At 44.4% G+C, this 20472-nt stretch overlaps 1 protein-coding gene across 1 annotated transcript; it reads right to left on the reverse strand.

The window, feature by feature from the left end:
• Positions 1-13069: 13069 nt before the first annotated feature.
• On the reverse strand, positions 13070-17459 carry LOC149344000 (uncharacterized). The gene is made up of 2 exons (XM_089546127.1): positions 16306-17459; positions 13070-13386 (listed from the first exon to the last, which is right to left on the reverse strand). Exons 1-2 carry the CDS (start codon positions 17389-17391, stop codon positions 13285-13287), a joined length of 1188 nt encoding a protein of 395 aa, XP_089402253.1. The 5' UTR covers positions 17392-17459; the 3' UTR covers positions 13070-13284.
• Positions 17460-20472: the final 3013 nt, after the last annotated feature.

A 20472-nucleotide genomic window follows, 5' to 3' on the forward strand; every position in this document is an offset into this window, starting at 1 on the left:
GGCCAAAGTGGTGTGTTGCCTCCGCCGAGGGGCCTTAAGGGTCCAAACACTCGGCATCGGCTCAACCACCAGGATCCCCTTTTCCCCGGACACGGCGATGCCACGCACGGCTAAGCGCGGATGCTCGGGTCCGTGGTGACGCATTGTTCACCATCATCCCCCTGCGGGGATGTCCCTGCGGATGCTCGGGTTAACCCCGTGGTGTCGCCACTCACCAACGTCTGCATGCTGCAGACGCCTCCCTGCGGGGATTTAGAATGCTTTCGAATGATTTTGCTATACAGCTAGTGAGTGCTATTGGCCTGTAACTGGTGGAACTAGTTGGTGGTTTGCCAGGTTTTAGAAAGGGTACTATGATTGCTTCTCTCCATGCTTGGGGGATTTCTCCACTCATCCATATTTTATTGAAAAATTTTAGGAGAGCCTCTATGGCAATCTCAGAGAGGTGAGCAAGCATGGCATAATGTATGTTGTCTGGGCCTGGTGCTGTCTTTTTACCGGATGTTAGTACTGCGTTTAGTTCCTGCATTGTAATCAGCTGATTGTAGTCTTCATGTATGCATGTTCTGAAGGGAAGTTTTTGTTTTTCTACTATTAGTTAGTTATATTGATTTTATTGGCGCAAAAGCAACTGAGGCTATGATGCGCCAAACACAAGGTTAGAGTTTTTGTGAAAGGTGAAGCTTTTTATACTTAGAGTTTGTTTAAAACACTGGCTTCCCTGAGAAACCTAAAAATACAAGAGATGTCAACCAGTGCTCGATCACCTAAAAGTAACATGGGGTGTAAAGGGATGCTTTCCCTGTAAAATGTTGTAAAATATTTCTTTCTTAGTTCTTCTAGTTTGATACATGAAATTAAAATGTGGTTCACCGTGAGTTCAGCACCACACATGTCACAAAGAGGTTTGTTCTGTTTGGTTAGTAGAAAGCTGTGCGTGAGGTGGGTGTGTCCAATGCGGAGCCGACATAAAATAACTTCGGTAAAACGTTCTTGATGCCTACATGATTGCCATTCCCCTAAAATTGGTTTCACAGAATGTAGTTTGTTGTTTACGTGCTCTTGCCATGCAGCCTGCCACTTACTTTTGAGTTTACTGTTGATAAACTGTAAGCAATCCCTGTGCGGTATGATCACTTGCTTTATTTGGCCATTCCGGGCTTGTGCAGCGCATACATCTGCTTTCTCATTACCTACAACTCCAACATGGCTAGGAACCCAGCAGAATTTAATGTTATGATTTTGTTTTGTGATTTTAACTATGTTATGTATGATGTTTCCTATTATAGGTTCAGCTGCATTTCTGGAGTGCAGTGCTTTAAGCATACTCAGAGAATCGGTGTAAATGATGCTATTTTTGATATTCTCTCTTACTATTTTATCTACAGCTACAAAGATGGCATAACACTCAGCAGTAAAAACCGATGCGCAGTCTGGTAGTCGCATTATCTGTTTATTTTTTCCTTGGATTACTGCACTTCCAACGTGACTTTCTGTTTTTGAGCCATCGGTATAAAATTCAATGTAGGTGTCATATTTTTCTTGTAGTGCAAAGAATTCCTGTAATATGTACTCATTTGGCGTTTGCTTTTTATCTAAATGTGTCATTGTGAAGTCACATACTGAAGGCAGGCTGTACCATGGTGGCAAATATTCATTCCTTTGTGCAATATTCGGTAAGCAGTCTAGTACTGTTAGCTCTTCACATTTGTCTTCAAAGCGCAATAGTAATGGTCTGATAGAATGTGGTTCGTTGATGAATAATCTTTTAGATGGGCACTTGGTGACAACCGGATGGCAGAGATGTTTCGGAAGATTTTTTGTGTTGTGTTGGGTTTATTGGCGCATAAGCAGCTAAGGCTATCATGCGCCAAGAACAAGGTATGGAGAAAATATGCTTGAGCAGAGTTTGAAAACAAAGTGGTTAAAAACGGTGGTGTAAAGGGCCTAAAAGTTATTTTTACTAACTAGCTGAAGAAAGACAAGAATTTTAAAAAATGTCTGATAGCAGAAACTTTTAAAGGTTGGGTTACCTCCGCAGACATCCTTGGCTCGGCAAGGATTTCGAGGCTCCCAACAGCTCAGATAAAGACCTCAGCCTCCTTCTCGTGATTGAGAAAGTGGCTGAGGTGTATAATTGTATGTAGCGAAGCACAGGGTGAGTAGATTAGAGGTGATGAAGAATACTGGCTTCCCTTAAAAAGCTAAAAACACACGGTATACTGACAAGTGCATCTTTGCCTAAAATCAATGCTGGATGAAAAGGAATGTGTTCTTTGTAAAAGGTAGTAAAATGTTTTTTTCTTAGTGAATCAAGTTCTGTACATGAGAATAATATGTGGTTTACTGTTAGTTCATCTCCGCACTTTTCGCAAACAGGTTTGTCTTCTTTTGTAAGTAGGAAGTTGTGTGTGAGATGTGTGTGTCCAATACGGAGGCGGCATAAAATAACTTCGATGAAACGTTCTTGGTGGGAGCATGACTTCCATTCTTCTATAAATGGTTTTACTAAGTGGAGCTTATTATTTCGTTCAATATTCCATTGCGACTGCCATTTATTTCTTAGCTTGCACTGTACCAACTTCATACAGTCATTGTAGGGGATGTTCACTTTCTTTATTTCTTTGTTGCGAGCTTTCGCAGCACATTCATCCGCCTTCTCATTGCCAGTGATTCCAATGTGGCTGGGAACCCAGCAAAATTTTATGTCTTGTCCCTGTATTGTGGCGCTCTTTATGTTGTGTATGATATTACCAATTAGTGGTGTCACTGCATTTCTATGGTGAAGTGAGGTTAGTATGCTCAGAGAATCAGTGTAAATGATACTGTTCTCAATGTTCTCATTTATTATTTTTTCTACAGCCACCAAGACTGCGTAACCCTCGGCGGTGAAAATGGATGTACACTCAGGTAGCCGTACTATTTTTTCCCAATTATTCTGAACTACAGCACTTCCCACATAGTGCGCCGATTTTGATCCATCGGTATAAAATGCTTCGTATTCTCTGTATTTTTCCTTGAGTGCTAAATATTCTTGTAATATCTGTTCATGTGGTGTATGTTTTTTCCGAAATTGTGTTAATGTGAAGTCGCACACAGATGGCAGGCAGTACCAAGGCGGGAGTGGATCAGGTTTGCGGGCAATATTAGGTAATATGTTCATTATGTCTAGTTCTTGGCATTTCTCTTCAAAGCGGAGAAGAAGTGGTCTGATTGCTAGAGGTTTGTTGGTAAATAGTGTTCGAGATGGACACTTTGTAACGAGTGGGTAACAGATGTGTTTAGGCTGGGAACGGATCTTTAAGATGTATGAGCATGTGAGCATTGTTCGTCTGTCTGCAAGTGGTGGTTCATTGGTTTCTACGTAAAGGCTTTTTATGGGTGATGTCCTGTAAGCACCAGTTGAAAGACGCAAACCCATATTGTGCACAGGGTCCAGTCGCTTCAAGTACGACGGCCTTGCTGATCCATACACTATGCAGCCATAATCTAAAACAGAACGTACTACAGAGCGATAAATCTGTAGAAGGCATACCCGATCAGAACCCCAGTGTTTGTGTGAAAGGACTTTAAGTATGTTCAGTGATAGCGACGCTTTCTTCTTTAGAGCGTTTATGTGAGGCAGGAAAGTAAGCTTTTTATCGAAGGTGATGCCTAGAAATTTGTGTTCTTTTTTTAAAGGCAGTTTGGTTTGGTTTAGGTGTAATGTGGGATCTGTGTGCAAGCCTCGTTTGAGCGAAAAAAGTAAGGCCACTGTTTTCTGTGGTGAGAACTGGAAACCATTCTTGTCTGCCCATGTTGCCAGTTTGTTGATTGTAAGTTGTACTTGTCTTTCACATGTAGATATATTGGAAGATGTGCACGCTATCTGAAGATCGTCGACATAGACTGAATATGTTATGGACCTTGGTATAATTTTGTTAAGAGAATTCATTTTTACAATAAAAAGAGTTGTGCTTAAAATACACCCTTGAGGCACTCCATTTTCCTGAATAAAATCCCTTGAAAGGGTTGAGCCTAGACGGACATTAAATGAACGGTTAGTCAAAAAGTCTTTAATTGAGTTCAGTATTCTGCCACGGATGCCAAGCTCAGCTAAGTCCTGGAGGATCCCGAACCTCCAGGTTGTATCATATGCTTTTTCTAAATCAAAAAAGACGCTAAGACAGTGTTGCTTGTGTATAAAAGCTTCTCTGACAGTATTTTCAAGGCGGACTAGGTGGTCTGTAGTGCAGCATCCCTTTTTAAATCCACACTGATGGATATCAAGAAGTTCACCAGATTGAAGAACAAAGGTTAGTCTTATATTTAGGACACTTTCGAAGGATTTGGCAAGGCAACTAGTCAGGGCTATAGGTCTATAACGACTAGGAGAAGTTGCGGGTTTACTAGGCTTAAGAAGCGGTACAATAATAGCTTTCTTCCAGGCTTCCGGTATTTTCCCAGACATGAATATTGTGTTAAAGAATCTTAAAAGTGCGTCCACGGCTGGCTCGGAAAGTGCGCAAGCATTTCATAGTGTATTTCGTCGGGTCCTGGAGCAGTTTTTTTGCCGGCAGATAGTACTTTATTGATTTCTTGGAGGGTAATTTGACAATTGTATTTTTCATTTGTGCCTCCACTTGTTGGGAGCCTCTGTTTTTCAGCTGTTTTTTTGTAGTTTAAAAAAGACTGTGTATAGTGAGATGAACTTGAAACTGCAGCGAAATGTTCCCCTAGTATGTCTGCCTGTTCCTCTATGCTTGTTTGTGTGCCGGGTGTTGTTAAAAGCGGAATTGTGAATGGTGAAAAGCTACCGTTTAATTTTCGAACCTGCTCCCACATTTTTTTAGATGGGATCTGACTTTTGATAGATGAAACATAATTCTGCCATGAAGCTTTCTCGGCACTGCGACGGACGTACCGAGCTTTAGCTTTTGCTTTTTTAAAAATTAAGAGATTTTCATGTGTCGGATACCTACGGAATTTACCCCAAGCTCTGTTTTGTTGTTTTTTAGCTTCTTTACATTCTTTTGTCCACCATACTTTATGGTTTTGTCGCGTCACTCCTGACGACTGAGGAATAGCTGTGAGTGCGGCAGTTATGATACAATTAGTAAACTTTTCGTTTATCTGGTCGATAGTAAGATTTTCTAAAACTATATTTTCTAAAGTTGCCTTTGCTCTAAAAAGTGACCAGTCGGCGAGGTGAAGCTTCCAGCGCCGTGGCCTTGTGGGGATTATTTCCGGTGGGGATGTTAAAGTGATTAGTACAGGGAGGTGATCGCTGCCATATGGATTGTCAATGACGTCCCAGTTAAAATCATTAAAAACAGAAGGTGAGCTAAAAGACAAATCTAAAAAGGTCATTTTCCCCGAGGCAGGGGAGCAGTAGGTGGCTTTTCCTGTATTTAAAATACATACATTGTTTGTCAGGATAAAATCTTCGATTATTTGACCCCTAGAGTCACAGTGCTCGCTTCCCCAAAAGGGGGAGTGAGCGTTAAAGTCCCCAACTACTAGATACGGTTCTGGAAGTTCATTGACAAGTTCTTGTAAATCGTGGACTGTTAATGTAGAATGTGGAGGAATATATACAGAACAGAGAGAAATTGTTTTATGGCTGACGACACTGACCGCAACAGCTTCAAGCTTCGTTTTGAGTGCGATTTCTCGAGCAGGGACGCCGCTTTGTACGACAATCGCGACGCCTCCAGAGAGTCTATTTGCCTGTTCACGATCTCGTCTAAAAGTTTTATAATGTTTTAGGATGTTCATATGTTGTGGACCTAGATTCGTTTCCTGGAGACATAAGGCTACGGGTGACATTGACCCTAAAATGTTTTTTATGTCATCGTAATTTCTCAATATTCCTCTACAGTTCCACTGAACCAGAAAAGCCATGTTTATGTTTTGGGGTAGGAGCAACGAGAGGTTTACTTATGTTCTGGGGCCGTTATGGTAGCCCTGCCTTTTTTTCGCTCAAGAGAGCTGTTCCGCCGCTGTAGAGCAGGCGGGCTGGGAGTTTGGTCCATCACCTCGGAAGAGGTGCTGGACGACCGCGAAGAAGCCGCGGGTGTGTGGGTGTCAGGCCTCCCCCGACGGGGGGAAGTCCTGCGGGATGCTGACTTGTGGGCCGGCACTCCCTGGCTTGTAGTTGGCAGAGCAGCTTTCGCTGTCTCTGCCTGGGGCGTGGATGGCACTGCCACAGGCGCGGTGGAAGTGGCCGCGGCAGGTGCCGGAGCGCTGTGTGGTGCTACGCCCCCGCGCACCACATCAGCGAAGTTTGGTTTCGCTGTGAAGGAGAATGTGTTGTTAACTGCAAAACGCCTCCTCGCTTCTTTGAATGAAATGTTTTCTTTGGTCTTAATGGTGATGATTTCTTTTTCCTTTTTCCGGGACGGACACGCCCTGGAGTATGCAGCGTGATCTCCTTCACAATTCGCGCAGCGTAGGGCTGCGTCGCATTCCTCAGAAGGGTGGTCCTTCGAAGCGCATTTCGCGCAGGTTTTGCGGCCGCGGCAACTCTGTGAGCCGTGGCCAAACCTCTGACAGTTAAAACAGCGGCGGGGATTGGGTATGTAGTGTCTGACGGTGATTTTCAGGTATCCAACATCGATTGTTTCGGGCAAACTGCTGGTGTTAAACGTGAGGACCATGTGTTTGGTGTCTATTTCTTTGTTGTCTTTGCGGATTTTGATTCTGTGCACGTCAATTACATTTTGATCAGAAAGTCCTTCAAGCATTTCGGTTTCTGTTAGATGGATGAAGTCAGCTTCTGAGATAACGCCTTTAACTGTGTTAAGAGATCGGTGGGGAGTCACGGAGACAGAGATGTCCCCTATGGAAGCAATGTTTGAGAGTTTCGAGCATTGGATACTCTCACGGAGTTCGAGGAGTAGGTCGCCGCTGGACATTTTGGATACCTTGTAGCCAGGCCCTAAGGTATCTGTTAAACATTTGGTCACAAGAAATGGGGATATTATTCGAGCTTGCTTTTGGTCACTGTTGCTATGTATCACATGAAACTTTGAGAATGTAGGTTTCTTTTTCGAAAAAAAGTCTGATGCTTCGTTCCGCACTCTTTTAAGAGAGCGATCAGGTTTTGAAAGGGGGGGAGCCATAAAAAATTGATGTTTTTCGGTCATGGTGCCAGCCACCCACCATGGAGTCCAACAGGGGGACGCGACAGGAACTTGAAAGCAAGTCCTGCCCACGCCAGCTGTACACCTTAACTATAACCTAATATGACTCAACTCAGGGTAGTTGGTCACACACGGTTAACCCTCGCCGCCAGGAAAAAGAGGAAAAAACGAAGAAAAGAGGAGGATACAGGAGAGTTGTAAGAAAGGAGATAGGAAAGTGAAAGATGGAGAGGAGAACAGGAAAAGGCGACTGCCGATTTCCCCCGGTCGGGTCAGGCCGGAGGTGCCGTCTACAGGAAGCTGGGGCCAAAGTGGTGTGTTGCCTCCGCCGAGGGGCCTTAAGGGTCCAAACGCTCGGCATCGGCTCAACCACCAGGATCCCCTTTTCCCCGGACACGGCGATGCCACGCACGGCTAAGCGCGGATGCTCGGGTCCGTGGTGACGCATTGTTCACCATCATCCCCCTGAGGGGATGTCCCTGCGGATGCTCGGGTTAACCCCGTGGTGTCGCCACTCACCAACGTCTGCATGCTGCAGACGCCTCCCTGCGGGGATGTTTCGGAAGAGAACGGATTTTTAAGACGTATGTGCATGTTAGTGCGATTCTTCGGTCCTCAAGAGCGGGCTCATTAGTTTCAACGTATAGGCTGGCTGCTGGTGACGTTCTGTATGCTCCAGATGATAGGCGCAGACCAAGATTATGAATGGGGTCTAATCTTTTTAAGTAGGATGCTCTTGCCGAACCATATACTATGCACCCGTAGTCCAGCTTGGAGCGCACCAGAGAGCGATATATTTGTAAAAGGCTTGCTCTATCGGACCCCCACCGCTTCCGTGAGAGAACTTTTAAGATATTAAGTGCTTGAGAAGCTTTCTTTTTAGGGTTGTTAATGTGTGGTAGAAATGTGAGTTTCTTGTCGAAAGTTAGGCCTAAAAATTTGTGTTCTTGTTTAATTGGTAGCGCAGTGTTATTCAGGTATAGACTGGGATCGACCTGTAGGCCTCGTCGCAATGAGAAAAGAACAGCTACTGTTTTTTGAGGGGAAAATTTAAATCCATTTCTGTCTTCCCAAGAACCTAGTTTATTTAGTGTGATTTGTATTTGTCTCTCACAGGTTGATATACTGGAGGACGTGCATGCTACTTGTAGGTCATCTACATAAACTGAATACATTATGGACTTGGGTATTACTTTACCTAAGGAATTCATTTTGACTATGAAGAGTGTCGTGCTTAGAATGCACCCCTGGGGCACGCCGTTCTCTTGGGTAAAAGTCATGGAGAGAGTTTCTCCTAGGCGGACTCGGAATGTGCGGTTAGCCAGGAAGTCGTTCAAGCAGTTCAACATCCTGCCGCGGATACCAAGCTCTGCTAGGTCACGGAGGATGCCGAACTTCCACGTAGTATCGTAGGCCTTCTCCAAGTCGAAGAAGACCCCAATACAGTGCTGCTTGTGGATGAACGCCTCCCGGATGATGTTTTCCAGGCGGACAAGGTGATCTGTGGTGGAGCATGTTTTCTTAAACCCACATTGGTGTTTATCTAGTAGTTGCCGAGATTCCAGTACGAAGGTTAGTCTAATGTTTATTACACTTTCGAAAGATTTAGCAATGCAGCTGGTGAGGGCTATTGGTCTATAACTGCTAGGACTTGTTGGTGGTTTTCTGGGTTTGAGAAAAGGTATTATGACTGCTTTTTTCCACTCGTCAGGTATATGTCCAGTTATCCAGATTTTATTAAAGAATTTTAACAGTGCCTGTACAGCAGCCTCGGAGAGATGTGCAAGCATAGCGTAATGCACGTTGTCTGGTCCTGGTGCTGTCTTTTTTCCAGAAGATAATACTATTTTTAATTCCTGTAGTGTGAGAGGCTGGTTGTAATCCTCATGTATACCTGCTCCGGATGGGAATCTTTGTTTCTCAGCTATTGCTTTGTGTTTCTGAAATGTGTTTGTGTAGTTCGATGAGCTAGAGATCTCAGCAAAATGCTCGCCCAAAATGTTGGCTTGTTCTTCTAAAGATGTTTGTGTCCCGGGTGCTGTCAAGAGAGGAAGTTGTTGTTGTGTTGTTGTGTTGTGTTTAATGGCGCATAAGCAACTAAGGCTATCATGCGCCAAGCTCGGGGTAAAGAAAATTGTTTTATATAGGATGTTATACAAAAGACTAAATGAACGGTGGTGTAAAGGGCCTAAAAAGTTAATTCATGCAACCTAGTATAAACGTAAGACAAAAGTTTAGAAGTGACTTATGGTCAAAGCTTTAAAGAGGGTTGGACACCTCAGCAGCCATCCTTGGCTGTGCAAGGATCTCGAGGTCCCCAACCAATGGAATAGGGACCTCAGCCGTCTTCTCGGGAGTGAGAAAGTGGCCGAGGTACATTAGAATTAAAACAGACCAGTGGGTAAAACACATTTAGAGACACTTAAGAAATCCTGATTCTTTAAGAAAGCTAAAAACATGTGATGTATCAACAATTGCATTATCTCCTAAAAGCAGTTTAGGGTGAAAAGGGATGTATTCGTTATAAAATTGAGTAAAGTACTTTTTCCTTATTTTTTCCAATTTCGTACAAGAGAATAAAATGTGGTTAATCGTAACTTCAACTCCGCATTCCTCGCAAATAGGTTGATCTTTTTTTGTCAGTAGGAAATTGTGTGTCAGGTGAGTGTGTCCTATGCGAAGACGACAAAGAATGACTTCTTTGAAGCGTTCTTGGTGGGTGCAGGATTTCCATTCTCTTAAAACTGGTTTTATGAAGTGTAGTTTGTTGTTGGCTTCATTGTCCCAGGCAGACTGCCATTTTTTCTTTATTTCACAAAGTACCGAGTTCATGCAATCTTTAAAGGGAATATCTACTTTCGTTATTTGCTTGCTACGAGCCTGCGCAGCGCAGAGGTCTGCTCTCTCGTTGCCTTTAATTCCGACGTGACTCGGCACCCAACAAAGTTTTATGTTTTTTCCTTGAGCTATGGCTTTTGCTATGTTGTGTATGATGTCACCGAGGATCGGAGTAATTGCATTTCTAGAATGGAGAGCTGTAAGTAAACTAAGAGAGTCTGTGTAAATTATACTGTTTCTGAGGTTTTCATTTAATACTTTTTTTACGGCTAAGCCTACAGCATAACATTCGGCTGTGAAAATTGATGCACACTGTGGAAGTCTGATTATTTCTTTCTCATGACCCCGTACTACTGGACTTCCTACGTAGGCATCTGTTTTTGAACCGTCCGTATAAAAGTCCGTGAAACCATTGTATTTTACCTCGAGTGCGAGAAATTCTTGTACTATATGTTGTTGTGGGGTTTGCGTTTTGTGAAACTGTGTAAGAGTGAAGTCGCATATTGGAGGAAAGTTGTACCATGGAGGTAGTGGCTCTCCTCTGAGCGCAATGTTAGGCAACGTGTTTAGTACCCCGAGACTCTCGCACATCTCTTCAAAACGCAGGAGGAGTGGCCTGGTAGTTTGTGGTTTGTTATTAAAAAGTGTTCTGGATGGACACTTTGTAACTATTTCGTAACAGATATGTTTCGGTAGGGAACGGATTTTTAGAATGTATGAGCATGTGAGCATGATTTGTCTGTCTGTAAGTGATGGTTCATTACATTCAACATAAAGACTGGTTATAGGCGACGTCCTAAAAGCACCAGTTGAAAGACGTAAACCTAAATTGTGCACTGGGTCAAGTCGCTTCAAGTACGAGGGTCTTGCTGAACCATATATTATACTACCATAGTCTAATGAGGATCGTACCACGGAACGATAAATTTTTAGAAGGCTTGCTCTGTCAGAACCCCAGTGTTTATGCGAAAGGACTTTGAGTATGTTTAGTGATCGGGAAGTTTTCTTTTTTAACGCGTTAATATGAGGCAGGAAAGTGAGTTTTCTGTCAAATGTTATGCCTCGAAATTTATGTTCATTTTTTACGGGTAAATCTATTTCGTTCAGGTGTAGGGTGGGGTCTGCCTGGAAGCCTCGTTTGAGTGAAAACGGAATGGCCACTGTTTTCTGTGGTGAAAATCGGAAACCGTTTTTGTCTGCCCATGTTGTCAGTTTATTTATTGTCAGCTGTATTTGTCTTTCACATGTTGATATGTTGGAGGATGTGTAAGCTATCTGGAGGTCGTCCACATAAAGTGAATACATAACAGACTTTGGTATTATTTTGTTAAGAGAATTCATTTTTACAATAAAAAGAGTTGTGCTTAAAATACATCCTTGAGGCACTCCATTTTCCTGAATAAAATCCCTCGAAAGGGTTGAGCCTAGACGGACATTAAATGAACGGTTAGATAAAAAGTCTTTAATGGAGTTCAGCATTCTGCCACGGATGCCAAGTTCAGCTAAGTCCTGGAGGATCCCGAACCTCCAGGTTGTATCATATGCTTTTTCTAAATCAAAAAAGACTGCAAGACAGTGTTGTTTGTGTATAAAAGCTTCTCTGACTGTATTTTCGAGACGGACTAGGTGATCTGTAGTTGAGCATCCCTTTTTAAAACCACACTGGTGGATATCAAGAAGTTCACAGGATTGAAGAACAAAGGTTAGTCGTATATTTAGAACACTTTCGAAGGATTTGGCGAGGCAACTGGTCAGGGCTATGGGTCTATAACTGCTAGGAGAGGTTGGGGGTTTACTAGGTTTAAGAAGCGGCACAATAATAGCTTTTTTCCAGGCTTCAGGTATTTTTCCCGATATCCAAACTGTGTTAAAGAACCTTAAAAGTGCTTCTACGGCAGGTTGAGAGAGATGGGCCAGCATTTCGTAGTGGATTTGGTCGGGTCCTGGAGCGGTTTTTTTTCCAGCAGACAGTACTGTATTTATTTCTTGGAGGGTAATCACACTGTTATATTTTTGGTTTGCCCCTCCACTAGTTGGAAGTCTTTGTTTTTCGGCTGTGTTTTTGTATTTTAAGAAAGACTGTGTATAGTGAGATGAACTTGAGACTGCAGCAAAATGTTCCCCTAATATGTCTGCCTGTTCCTCTATGCTTGTTTGTGTGCCGGGTGTTGTTAAAAAAGGAATTGTGAATGGTGAAAAGGTGCCATTTAATTTTCGAACCTGCTCCCACATTTTTTTAGATGGGATCTGACTGTTGATAGATGAAACATAATTTTGCCATGAAGCTTTCTCGGCACTGCGACGGACGTACCGAGCTTTAGCTTTTGCCTTTTTAAAATTCAAGAGATTTTCATGTGTCGGATATCTGCGGAATTTACCCCACGCTCTATTTTGCTGTTTTTTTGCTTCTTTACATTCCTTTGTCCACCATACTTTATGGTTTTGTCGCGCTACTCCTGACGACTGAGGAATAGCTGTGAGTGCGGCAGTTATGATACAGTTAGTGAACTTTTCGTTTATCTGGTCGATGGAGAGATTATCTAAAAGTATATTTTCTAAATTTCCATTTGCTCTAAAAAGCGACCAGTCGGCGAGGTGAAGCTTCCAGCGCCGTGGCCTTGTGGGGATTATTTCCGGTGTGGATGTTAAAGTGATTAGTACAGGGAGGTGATCACTGCCATAAGGGTTGTCAATGACGTCCCAGCTGAAATCGTTAAAAACAGAAGGTGAACTAAAAGACAAATCTAGACAGGTCATTTTACCTGAGGCAGGGGAGCAGTATGTGGCTTTTTCTGTATTTAAAAGGCATACACTATTTGTGAGGATAAAATCTTCGATTATTTGACCCCTAGAGTCATAGCGCTCACTTCCCCAATAAGGGGAGTGAGCGTTAAAATCCCCAACTACTAGATATGGTTCTGGCAGTTCATTGATGAGTTCCTGTAGGTCACGGACTGTTAATGTTATATGTGGAGGAAGATATACAGAACAGATAGTTATAGTTTTGTAGCTGACAATGCTGACCGCAACTGCCTCCAGTTTTGTTGTGAGTCTGATCTCTTGAGCAGGGACGCCGCTTTGTACAACAATCGCGACGCCTCCCGAGAGTCTATTTGCCTGCTCACGATCTCGTCTAAAAGTTTTATAATGCTTCAGGATGTTCATATGTTGTGGACCTAGATTGGTTTCCTGGAGACATAAGGCTACGGGTGACATTGACCCTAAAATGTTTTTTATGTCATCGTAATTTCTCAACAATCCTCTACAGTTCCACTGAACTAGAAAAGCCATGTTTATGTTTGGGGTAGGGACAATAAAGTGTTTACTTATTTTCTGGGCCCGTTATGAGGGCCCTGTCCTTCTTCCGCTCAAGAGAGCTGTTCCGCCGCTGTAAAGCAGGCGGGCTGGGGGTTAGATCCATCACCTCGTCAGAGGTGCTGGAAGACCGCGGTGAAGCCGCGGGCGTGTGGGGTTCAGGCCTCCCCCGACGGGGGGAAGTCCTGCGGGATGCTGGCCCATGGGCCGGCATTCCCTGCTTTGGGGTTGGCAGAGCAGCTTTCGCTGTCTCTGCCTGGGGCGTGGGTGGCACTGCCACAGGCGCGGTGGAAGTGGCCGCAGCAGGTGCAGGAGTGCTGTGTGGTGCTACGCCCCTGCGCACCACATCAGCGAAGTTTGGTTTCGCTGTGAAAGAGAAAGTGTTCGTGACTGCGAATCGCTTTCTTGCTTCTCGAAATGATATATTCTCCTTTGTTTTTATGGTGATTATTTCCTTTTCCTTCTTCCAGGACGGACATGCCCTGGAGTACGCAGCATGGTCGCCTTCACAGTTAGCGCAGCGTAGAGCTGCGTCACATTCCTCAGAATGGTGGTCCTTTGACGCGCATTTCGCGCAAGTTTTGCGGCCTCGGCAACTCTGTGATCCGTGTCCAAACCGTTGACAATTAAAGCACCTTCGGGGGTTAGGGATATAGTGTCTAACATTTACTTTGAGGTATCCAACGTCGATGGTTTCTGGTAATGTGCATGTGTTGAAAGTCAGGACCAGGTGTTTGGTATCTACATCTTGGTTGTCCTTGCGGATTTTGATTCGGTACACATCAATGACGTTTTGATCGGAAAGGCCTTCCAGCATTTCTTTTTCTGTGAGATGTAGAAAATCATTTTCGGAGATGACGCCACGGACAGTGTTGAGGGATCGGTGTGCTGTGATGGAGACAGGTGTCTCCCCCATACACACTATGTTTGCGAGTTTGGAAGTTTGAACATTATCTCGGAGTTCCAGCAATAGATCGCCGCTGGCCATTTTTGATACTTTGTAGCCGGGGCCCAAAGCTTCTGTTAAGCATTTCGATACGATGAAGGGGGATAGAATTCTGGCCTGTTTATCTTGCACTTCACTGTGGACGACATGGAATTTGGCGAATGTTGGTTTCTTTTTGGAAAAAAAGTACTCTGCTTCGTTCCGCACTCTTTTAAGAGAGCGATCAGGTTTGGAAAGGGGGGGAGCCATAAAAAATTGATGTTTTTCGGTCATGGTGCCAGCCACCCACCATGGAGCCCAACAAGGGGACGCGACAGGAACTTGAAAGAAAGTCCTGCCCACGCCAGCTGTACACCTTAACTATAACCTAATATGACTCAACTCAGGGTAGTTGGTCACACACGGTTAACCCTCGCCGCCAGGAAAAAGAGGAAAAAACGAAGAAAAGAGGAGGATACAGGAGAGTTGTAAGAAAGGAGATAGGAAAGTGAAAGATGGAGAGGAGAACAGGAAAAGGCGACTGCCGATTTCCCCCGGTCGGGTCAGGCCGGAGGTGCCGTCTACAGGAAGCTGGGGCCAAAGTGGTGTGTTGCCTCCGCCGAGGGGCCTTAAGGGTCCAAACGCTCGGCATCGGCTCAACCACCAGGATCCCCTTTTCCCCGGACACGGCGATGCCACGCACGGCTAAGCGCGGATGCTCGGGTCCGTGGTGACGCATTGTTCACCATCATCCCCCTGCGGGGATGTCCCTGCGGATGCTCGGGTTAACCCCGTGGTGTCGCCACTCACCAACGTCTGCATGCTGCAGACGCCTCCCTGCGGGGAAAGAGAGGAATTGTAAAAGGGGTATGGTCACCAGTAAATTTACGAAGTTTTTCCCACATTTTCTTTGATGTTGTTGAGCTGTTTATTGAGGAGACATATTTCTGCCAAGAGGTTTTCTCAGCATTCCTTCGCACATACCGCGCTCTGGCTTTTGCCTTCTTAAAGGTAAGTAAGTTCTCTGCAGTGGGATATCGACGCAGAGCGCTCCAGGCTTTGTTTTGATGTTTTTTTGCTAATGTGCATTCTTTTGTCCACCACACTTTGTGCTTCTTTTGTGCAAGTCCTGTTGTTTGTGGTATAGCGAGTGTTGCGGCCGATATTATACATTCAGTAAACTTCTCATTAATTTCATCTGTGCTGAGGTGGTCACAAAATTCATTTTCTAGTGTGGCACTTTTTGTAAAAAGTGACCAGTCGGCGAGGTGAATTTTCCAGCGCCGTGGTCTTGTGGGGATGATTGGAGTAGACGATGAGAGGCTGATGATGGTAGGTAAGTGATCGCTGCCCATGGGGTCATTTAAAACATCCCATTTAAAATCGTTAAAAAGTAATGGTGATGCGAAAGCTAAATCGAGAGAGCTCATTTTTGCTGAGCTTGGGCAGCAATAGGTGGCTTTTCCCGTATTTAAAAGACAGACATTATTAGAAAGTATAAAATCTTCGATCGCTTGGCCTCTAGAGTCACAGCGTTCGCTTCCCCAAAACGGAGAGTGAGCGTTAAAATCGCCAACTACCAGAAATGGCTCCGGCAGTTCATCGATCAGGCCTTCTAGATCTTGGCATGTTAATGTGATGTGTGGGGGAAGATATACAGAACATATTGTTATGGTTTTGTAGCTGATGACGCTAACCGCAACCGCCTCAAGTTTTGTTTTCAGTTTGATTTCTTGAGCCGGGACGCCGCTTTGGATGACGATTGCGACGCCTCCCGAGAGTCTATTTGCATGTTCGCGATCACGCCTAAAAGTTGTATAATGTTTTAAGATATTTGAATGTTGTGGACCAAGATTGGTCTCCTGGAGACATAGAGCTAGAGGCATCACTGACCCTAGAATATGTGTTATATCACTGTAGTTCCTCAACATTCCTCTACAGTTCCATTGAACCACGAATGTCATGTTTTTTTTTTTTTTGGGGTGGGAATGGAACGGAAGAAGTTTACTGTTCTGGGCCCGTTACCGGGGTTCTATCTTTTCGTCGCTCGAGAGAGCCGGTCCGTCGCTGCAAAGCGGGCGGAGTGGGAGTTGTATCCATCACCTCACCAGAGGTGCTGGAGGACCGCGAAGCCGCGGATGTGTTGGTGTCGGGCCTCCCCCGACGGGGGGAAGTCCTGCGGGGTGCCGACCAGTGAGCCGGCGCTCCCTGCTTTGGAGATGGCAGAGCAGCGTTCACTGTCTCTGCCTGGGGCGTTGATGGCACTGCCACAGGCTCCGTGAAGGTGGCCTGGGCAGATGCCGGAGTGCTGTGTGGTGCGCCGCCCCTGCGCACCACATCAGCAAAGTTTGTTTTTGTGGAAAAGTTGAAGCTGTTCTTTGCGTAAAACAGTCGTCGCGCTTCCTTAAATGTGATATTCTGTTTTGTTTTGATTGTAACAATTTCTTTTTCATTTTTCCACGATGGACATGACCTCGAATAGGCGGGATGATCGCCTTCACAGTTTGCGCAGCGAGGTGCTGCTCCTTCACAGTTGTCGGAAGCGTGTTCTTTTGATGCACATTTAGCGCAAGTTTCGCGGCCACGGCAGCTTTGAGACCCATGACCGTACCGTTGACATTTGAAGCACCTGCGTGGGTTTGGGATGTAATGTCTGACATTTATTTTGAGGTAGCCAGCTTCTATGGATTCGGGGAGTGTGCTTGAGTTGAAAGTCAGTACTAGGTGCTTTGTAGGTATCTCTTTGTTGTCTTTTCTTATTTTGATACGATACACACTTATGACATTCTGTTCTTTGAGGCCTTCAAGCATCTCTTCCTCGGTGAGGTGAATGAAATCTGCTTCGGATATCACACCACGGACGGTGTTCAGAGATCGGTGTGCTGTAACTGATACAGGGATTTCCCCGATGGACACTAGGCTGGAAAGTTTTGAGTATTGGGCAGTGTCTCTGAGTTCAAGGAGCAGGTCACCACTTGGCATTTTAGACAGTTTGTACCCGGGACCCAAGGCCTCAGTTAGACTTTTTGCAACTAAGAATGGGGACATGGTTCTTGCGGTTTTTTCAGTTTCTTCGCTATGAAGAACGTGAAATTTTGGAAATGGTTTCGGTTTTTCGAAAAACTCTGCAGTTGCCTCGTTCCGCCCTCTTTTATGAGGGCGATCTGGTTCGGAAAAGGGGGGAGCCATGAAAAATATGTGTTGTTCGGCCGTGGTGCCAGCCACCCACCATGGAGCCCAACGAGGGGACGGGACAGGAACTTGCGAGCAAGTCCTGCCCACGCCCGCTGTACACCTCAACTATAACCCAATATGACGCAACTCAGGTTAGTTGGCCACACAAGGTTAACCCTCGCCGCCAGGAAAAAAGGGAAAAAAACTAAGAAGAGAGGAGGATACAGGAAAGTTGTAAGGAAGGAAATAGGAAAGTCAAAGATAGAGGGGAGGACAGGAAAAGGCGACTGCCGATTTCCCCCGGTTGGGTCAGGCCGGAGGTGCCGTCTACAGGAAGCTGGGGCCAAAGTGGTGTGTTGCCTCCGCCGAGGGGCCTTAAGGGTCCAAACGCTCGGCATTGGCTCAACCACCAGGATCCCCTTTTCCCCGGTCACGGCGATGCCACGCACGGCTAAGCGCGGGTGCTCGGGTCCGTGGTGGCACACTGCTCACCATCATCCCCCTGCGGGGATGTCCCTGCGGATGCTCGGGTTAACCCCGTGGTGTCGCCACTCACCAACGTCTGCATGCTGCAGACGCCTCCCTGCGGGGAGTTTTTCTACTATTGTTTTGTGCTTTTGAAAGGAGTGTGTGTAGTTGGCTGCGCTTGATACTGTAGCAAAATGCTCACCCAATATGTTGGCCTGCTCTTCTAATGTTGTTTGAGTACCGGGTGTTGTTAACATTGGAAATGTGAAAGGAGTAAAATTTCCAGTGAATTTCCGCACCTGCTCCCACATTTTTTTGGATGTTATTGAGCTGTTTATCGAGGATATGTACTGTTGCCATGATGCCCTTTCTGCGTTGCGTCTGATGTATCGTGCTTTTGCTCTTGCTTTTTTAAAGTTTATGAGATTCTCATGTGTTGGATATCTCCGAAAAATGCCCCAGGCTTTGTTTTGTTTCTTTTTTGCGTCTTTACTTTCTTTTGTGTACCAGTATTTGTGATTTTGTTTTACTATTCCAGAGGATTGAGGAATAGCTAAATGTGCGGCAGCTAAGATACAATTCGTGAATTTTTCATTTATCTCATTGATGTCAACATTTTCTAGAACTATTTTCTCTAATGTAGCTTGTGCTGTAAAAAGTTGCCAGTCAGCTAAATGTAGCTTCCAACACCGTGGCTTTGTGGGAATAACTGTTAGCGAGGATGAAAGACTTATTACGACAGGGAGATGATCACTTCCATATGGATTGTCTAAAACACTCCAGTTAAAATCGTTAAAAACAGACGGTGAACTAAAAGACAAATCTAAAACACTCATTTTCCCCGAGGTTGGGGAGCAGTATGTAGGTTTATTAGAGTTTAGTAAACAGACGTCATTGCATAAAATAAAATCCTCTACGAGATGGCCTCTAGCGTCAGTTTTCTCACTGCCCCAAAAATATGAATGTGCGTTAAAATCTCCAACTACCAGGTATGGCTCTGGTAGCTGCTCTAAAAGATCCTCTAAGTCATGTAGTGTTAAATTGTTTGTTTGTTTGTTTGTTGTGTTGAATTTATTGGCGCATAAGCAGCTAAGGCTATCATGCGCCAAGAACAAGGTATGGAAAAATTGGCTTGGTCAGAGTTTGAAAACAAAGTGGATAAAAACGGTGGTGTAAAGGTCCTAAAAGTTATTTTTACTAACTAGCTGATGAAAGACAAGAATTTTAAAAATGTCTGAGAGCAGAAACTTTTAAAGGTTGGGTCGCCTCTGCAGACATCCTTGGCTCGGCAAGGATTTCGAGGCTCCCAACAGCTCAGATAAAGACCTCAGCCTCCCTCTCATGATTGAGAAAGTGGCTGAGGTGTATAACTGTATGTAGTGAAGCACAGGGTGAGTAAATTAGAGTTTGTGAAGAATACTGGCTTCCCTTAAAAAGCTAAAAACACAGGGTATACTGACAAGTGCATCTTTGCCTAAAATCAATGCTGGACGAAAAGGAACCTCTTCTTTGTAAAAGGTAGTAAAATGTTTTTTCCTTATAGATTCAAGTTCCGTACATGAGAATAATATGTGGGTTACTGTTAGTTCATCTCCGCACTTTTCACAAACAGGTTTGTCTTCTTTTGTAAGTAGGAAGTTGTGTGTGAGATGTGTGTGTCCAATACGGAGACGGCATAAAATAACTTCGATGAATCGTTTTTGGTGTGAGCATGATTTCCATTCGCCTAGGATGGGTTTTACTAAATGTAGCTTATTATTTCTTTCAATATTCCATTGTGACTGCCATTTATTTCTTAGCTTGCACTGTACCAACTTCATACAATCATTGTAGGGGATGTTCACTTTCTTGATTTCTTTGTTCCGAGCTTTTCCAGCACATTCATCTGCTTTCTCATTGCCAGCGATTCCAATGTGGCTGGGAACCCAGCAAAATTTTATGTCTTGTCCCTGTATTGTGGCGCTTGTTATGTTATGTATGATATCCCCGATTAGTGGTGTCACTGCATTGCTATGGTGAAGTGAGGTTAGTATGCTCAGAGAATCAGTGTAAATGATGCTGTTCTGAATGTTCTCATTTATTATTTTTTCTACAGCCACCAAGACTGCGTAACACTCGGCGGTGAAAATGGATGTACACTCAGGTAGCCGTACTATTTTTTCCCAATTATTCTGAACTACAACACTTCCCACGTAGTGCACCGATTTTGATCCATCGGTATAAAATGCTTCGTATTCTCCGTACTTTTCGTTGAGTGCTAAATATTCTTGTAATATTTGTTCATGTGGTGTATGTTTTTTCCGAAATTGTGTTAATGTGAAGTCGCACACAGATGGTAGGCAGTACCAAGGCGGGAGTGGATCAGGTTTGCGGGCAATATTAGGTAATATGTTCATTATGTCTAGTTCTTGGCATTTCTCTTCAAAGCGGAGAAGAAGTGGTCTGATTGCTAGAGGTTTGTTGGTAAATAGTGTTCGGGATGGGCACTTTGTAACGAGTGGGTAACAGATGTGTTTAGGCTGGGAACGGATATTTAAAATGTATGAGCATGTGAGCATAGTTCGTCTGTCTGCGAGTGGTGGTTCATTGGTCTCTACGTACAGGCTTTTTATTGGTGACGTCCTGTAT

Source organism: Amblyomma mixtum, chromosome 5, assembly GCF_055824585.1.
Source record: "Amblyomma mixtum isolate Tamu chromosome 5, ASM5582458v1, whole genome shotgun sequence".
Lineage (NCBI taxonomy): Eukaryota > Metazoa > Arthropoda > Arachnida > Ixodida > Ixodidae > Amblyomma > Amblyomma mixtum.

What these genes read in the sequence shown, in the direction of transcription:
- LOC149344000 (XM_089546127.1), bottom strand. Translation starts at nt 17,391, where the DNA reads ATGGCTCCCCCCTTTTCCGAACCAGATCGCCCTCATAAAAGAGGGCGG. An exon ending in CCTCCAGCACCTCTGGTGAG is followed by an intron (nt 13,387 to 16,305) that starts GTGATGGATACA and finishes ACCTCTGACGAG; the next exon opens with GTGATGGATCTAACCCCCAG.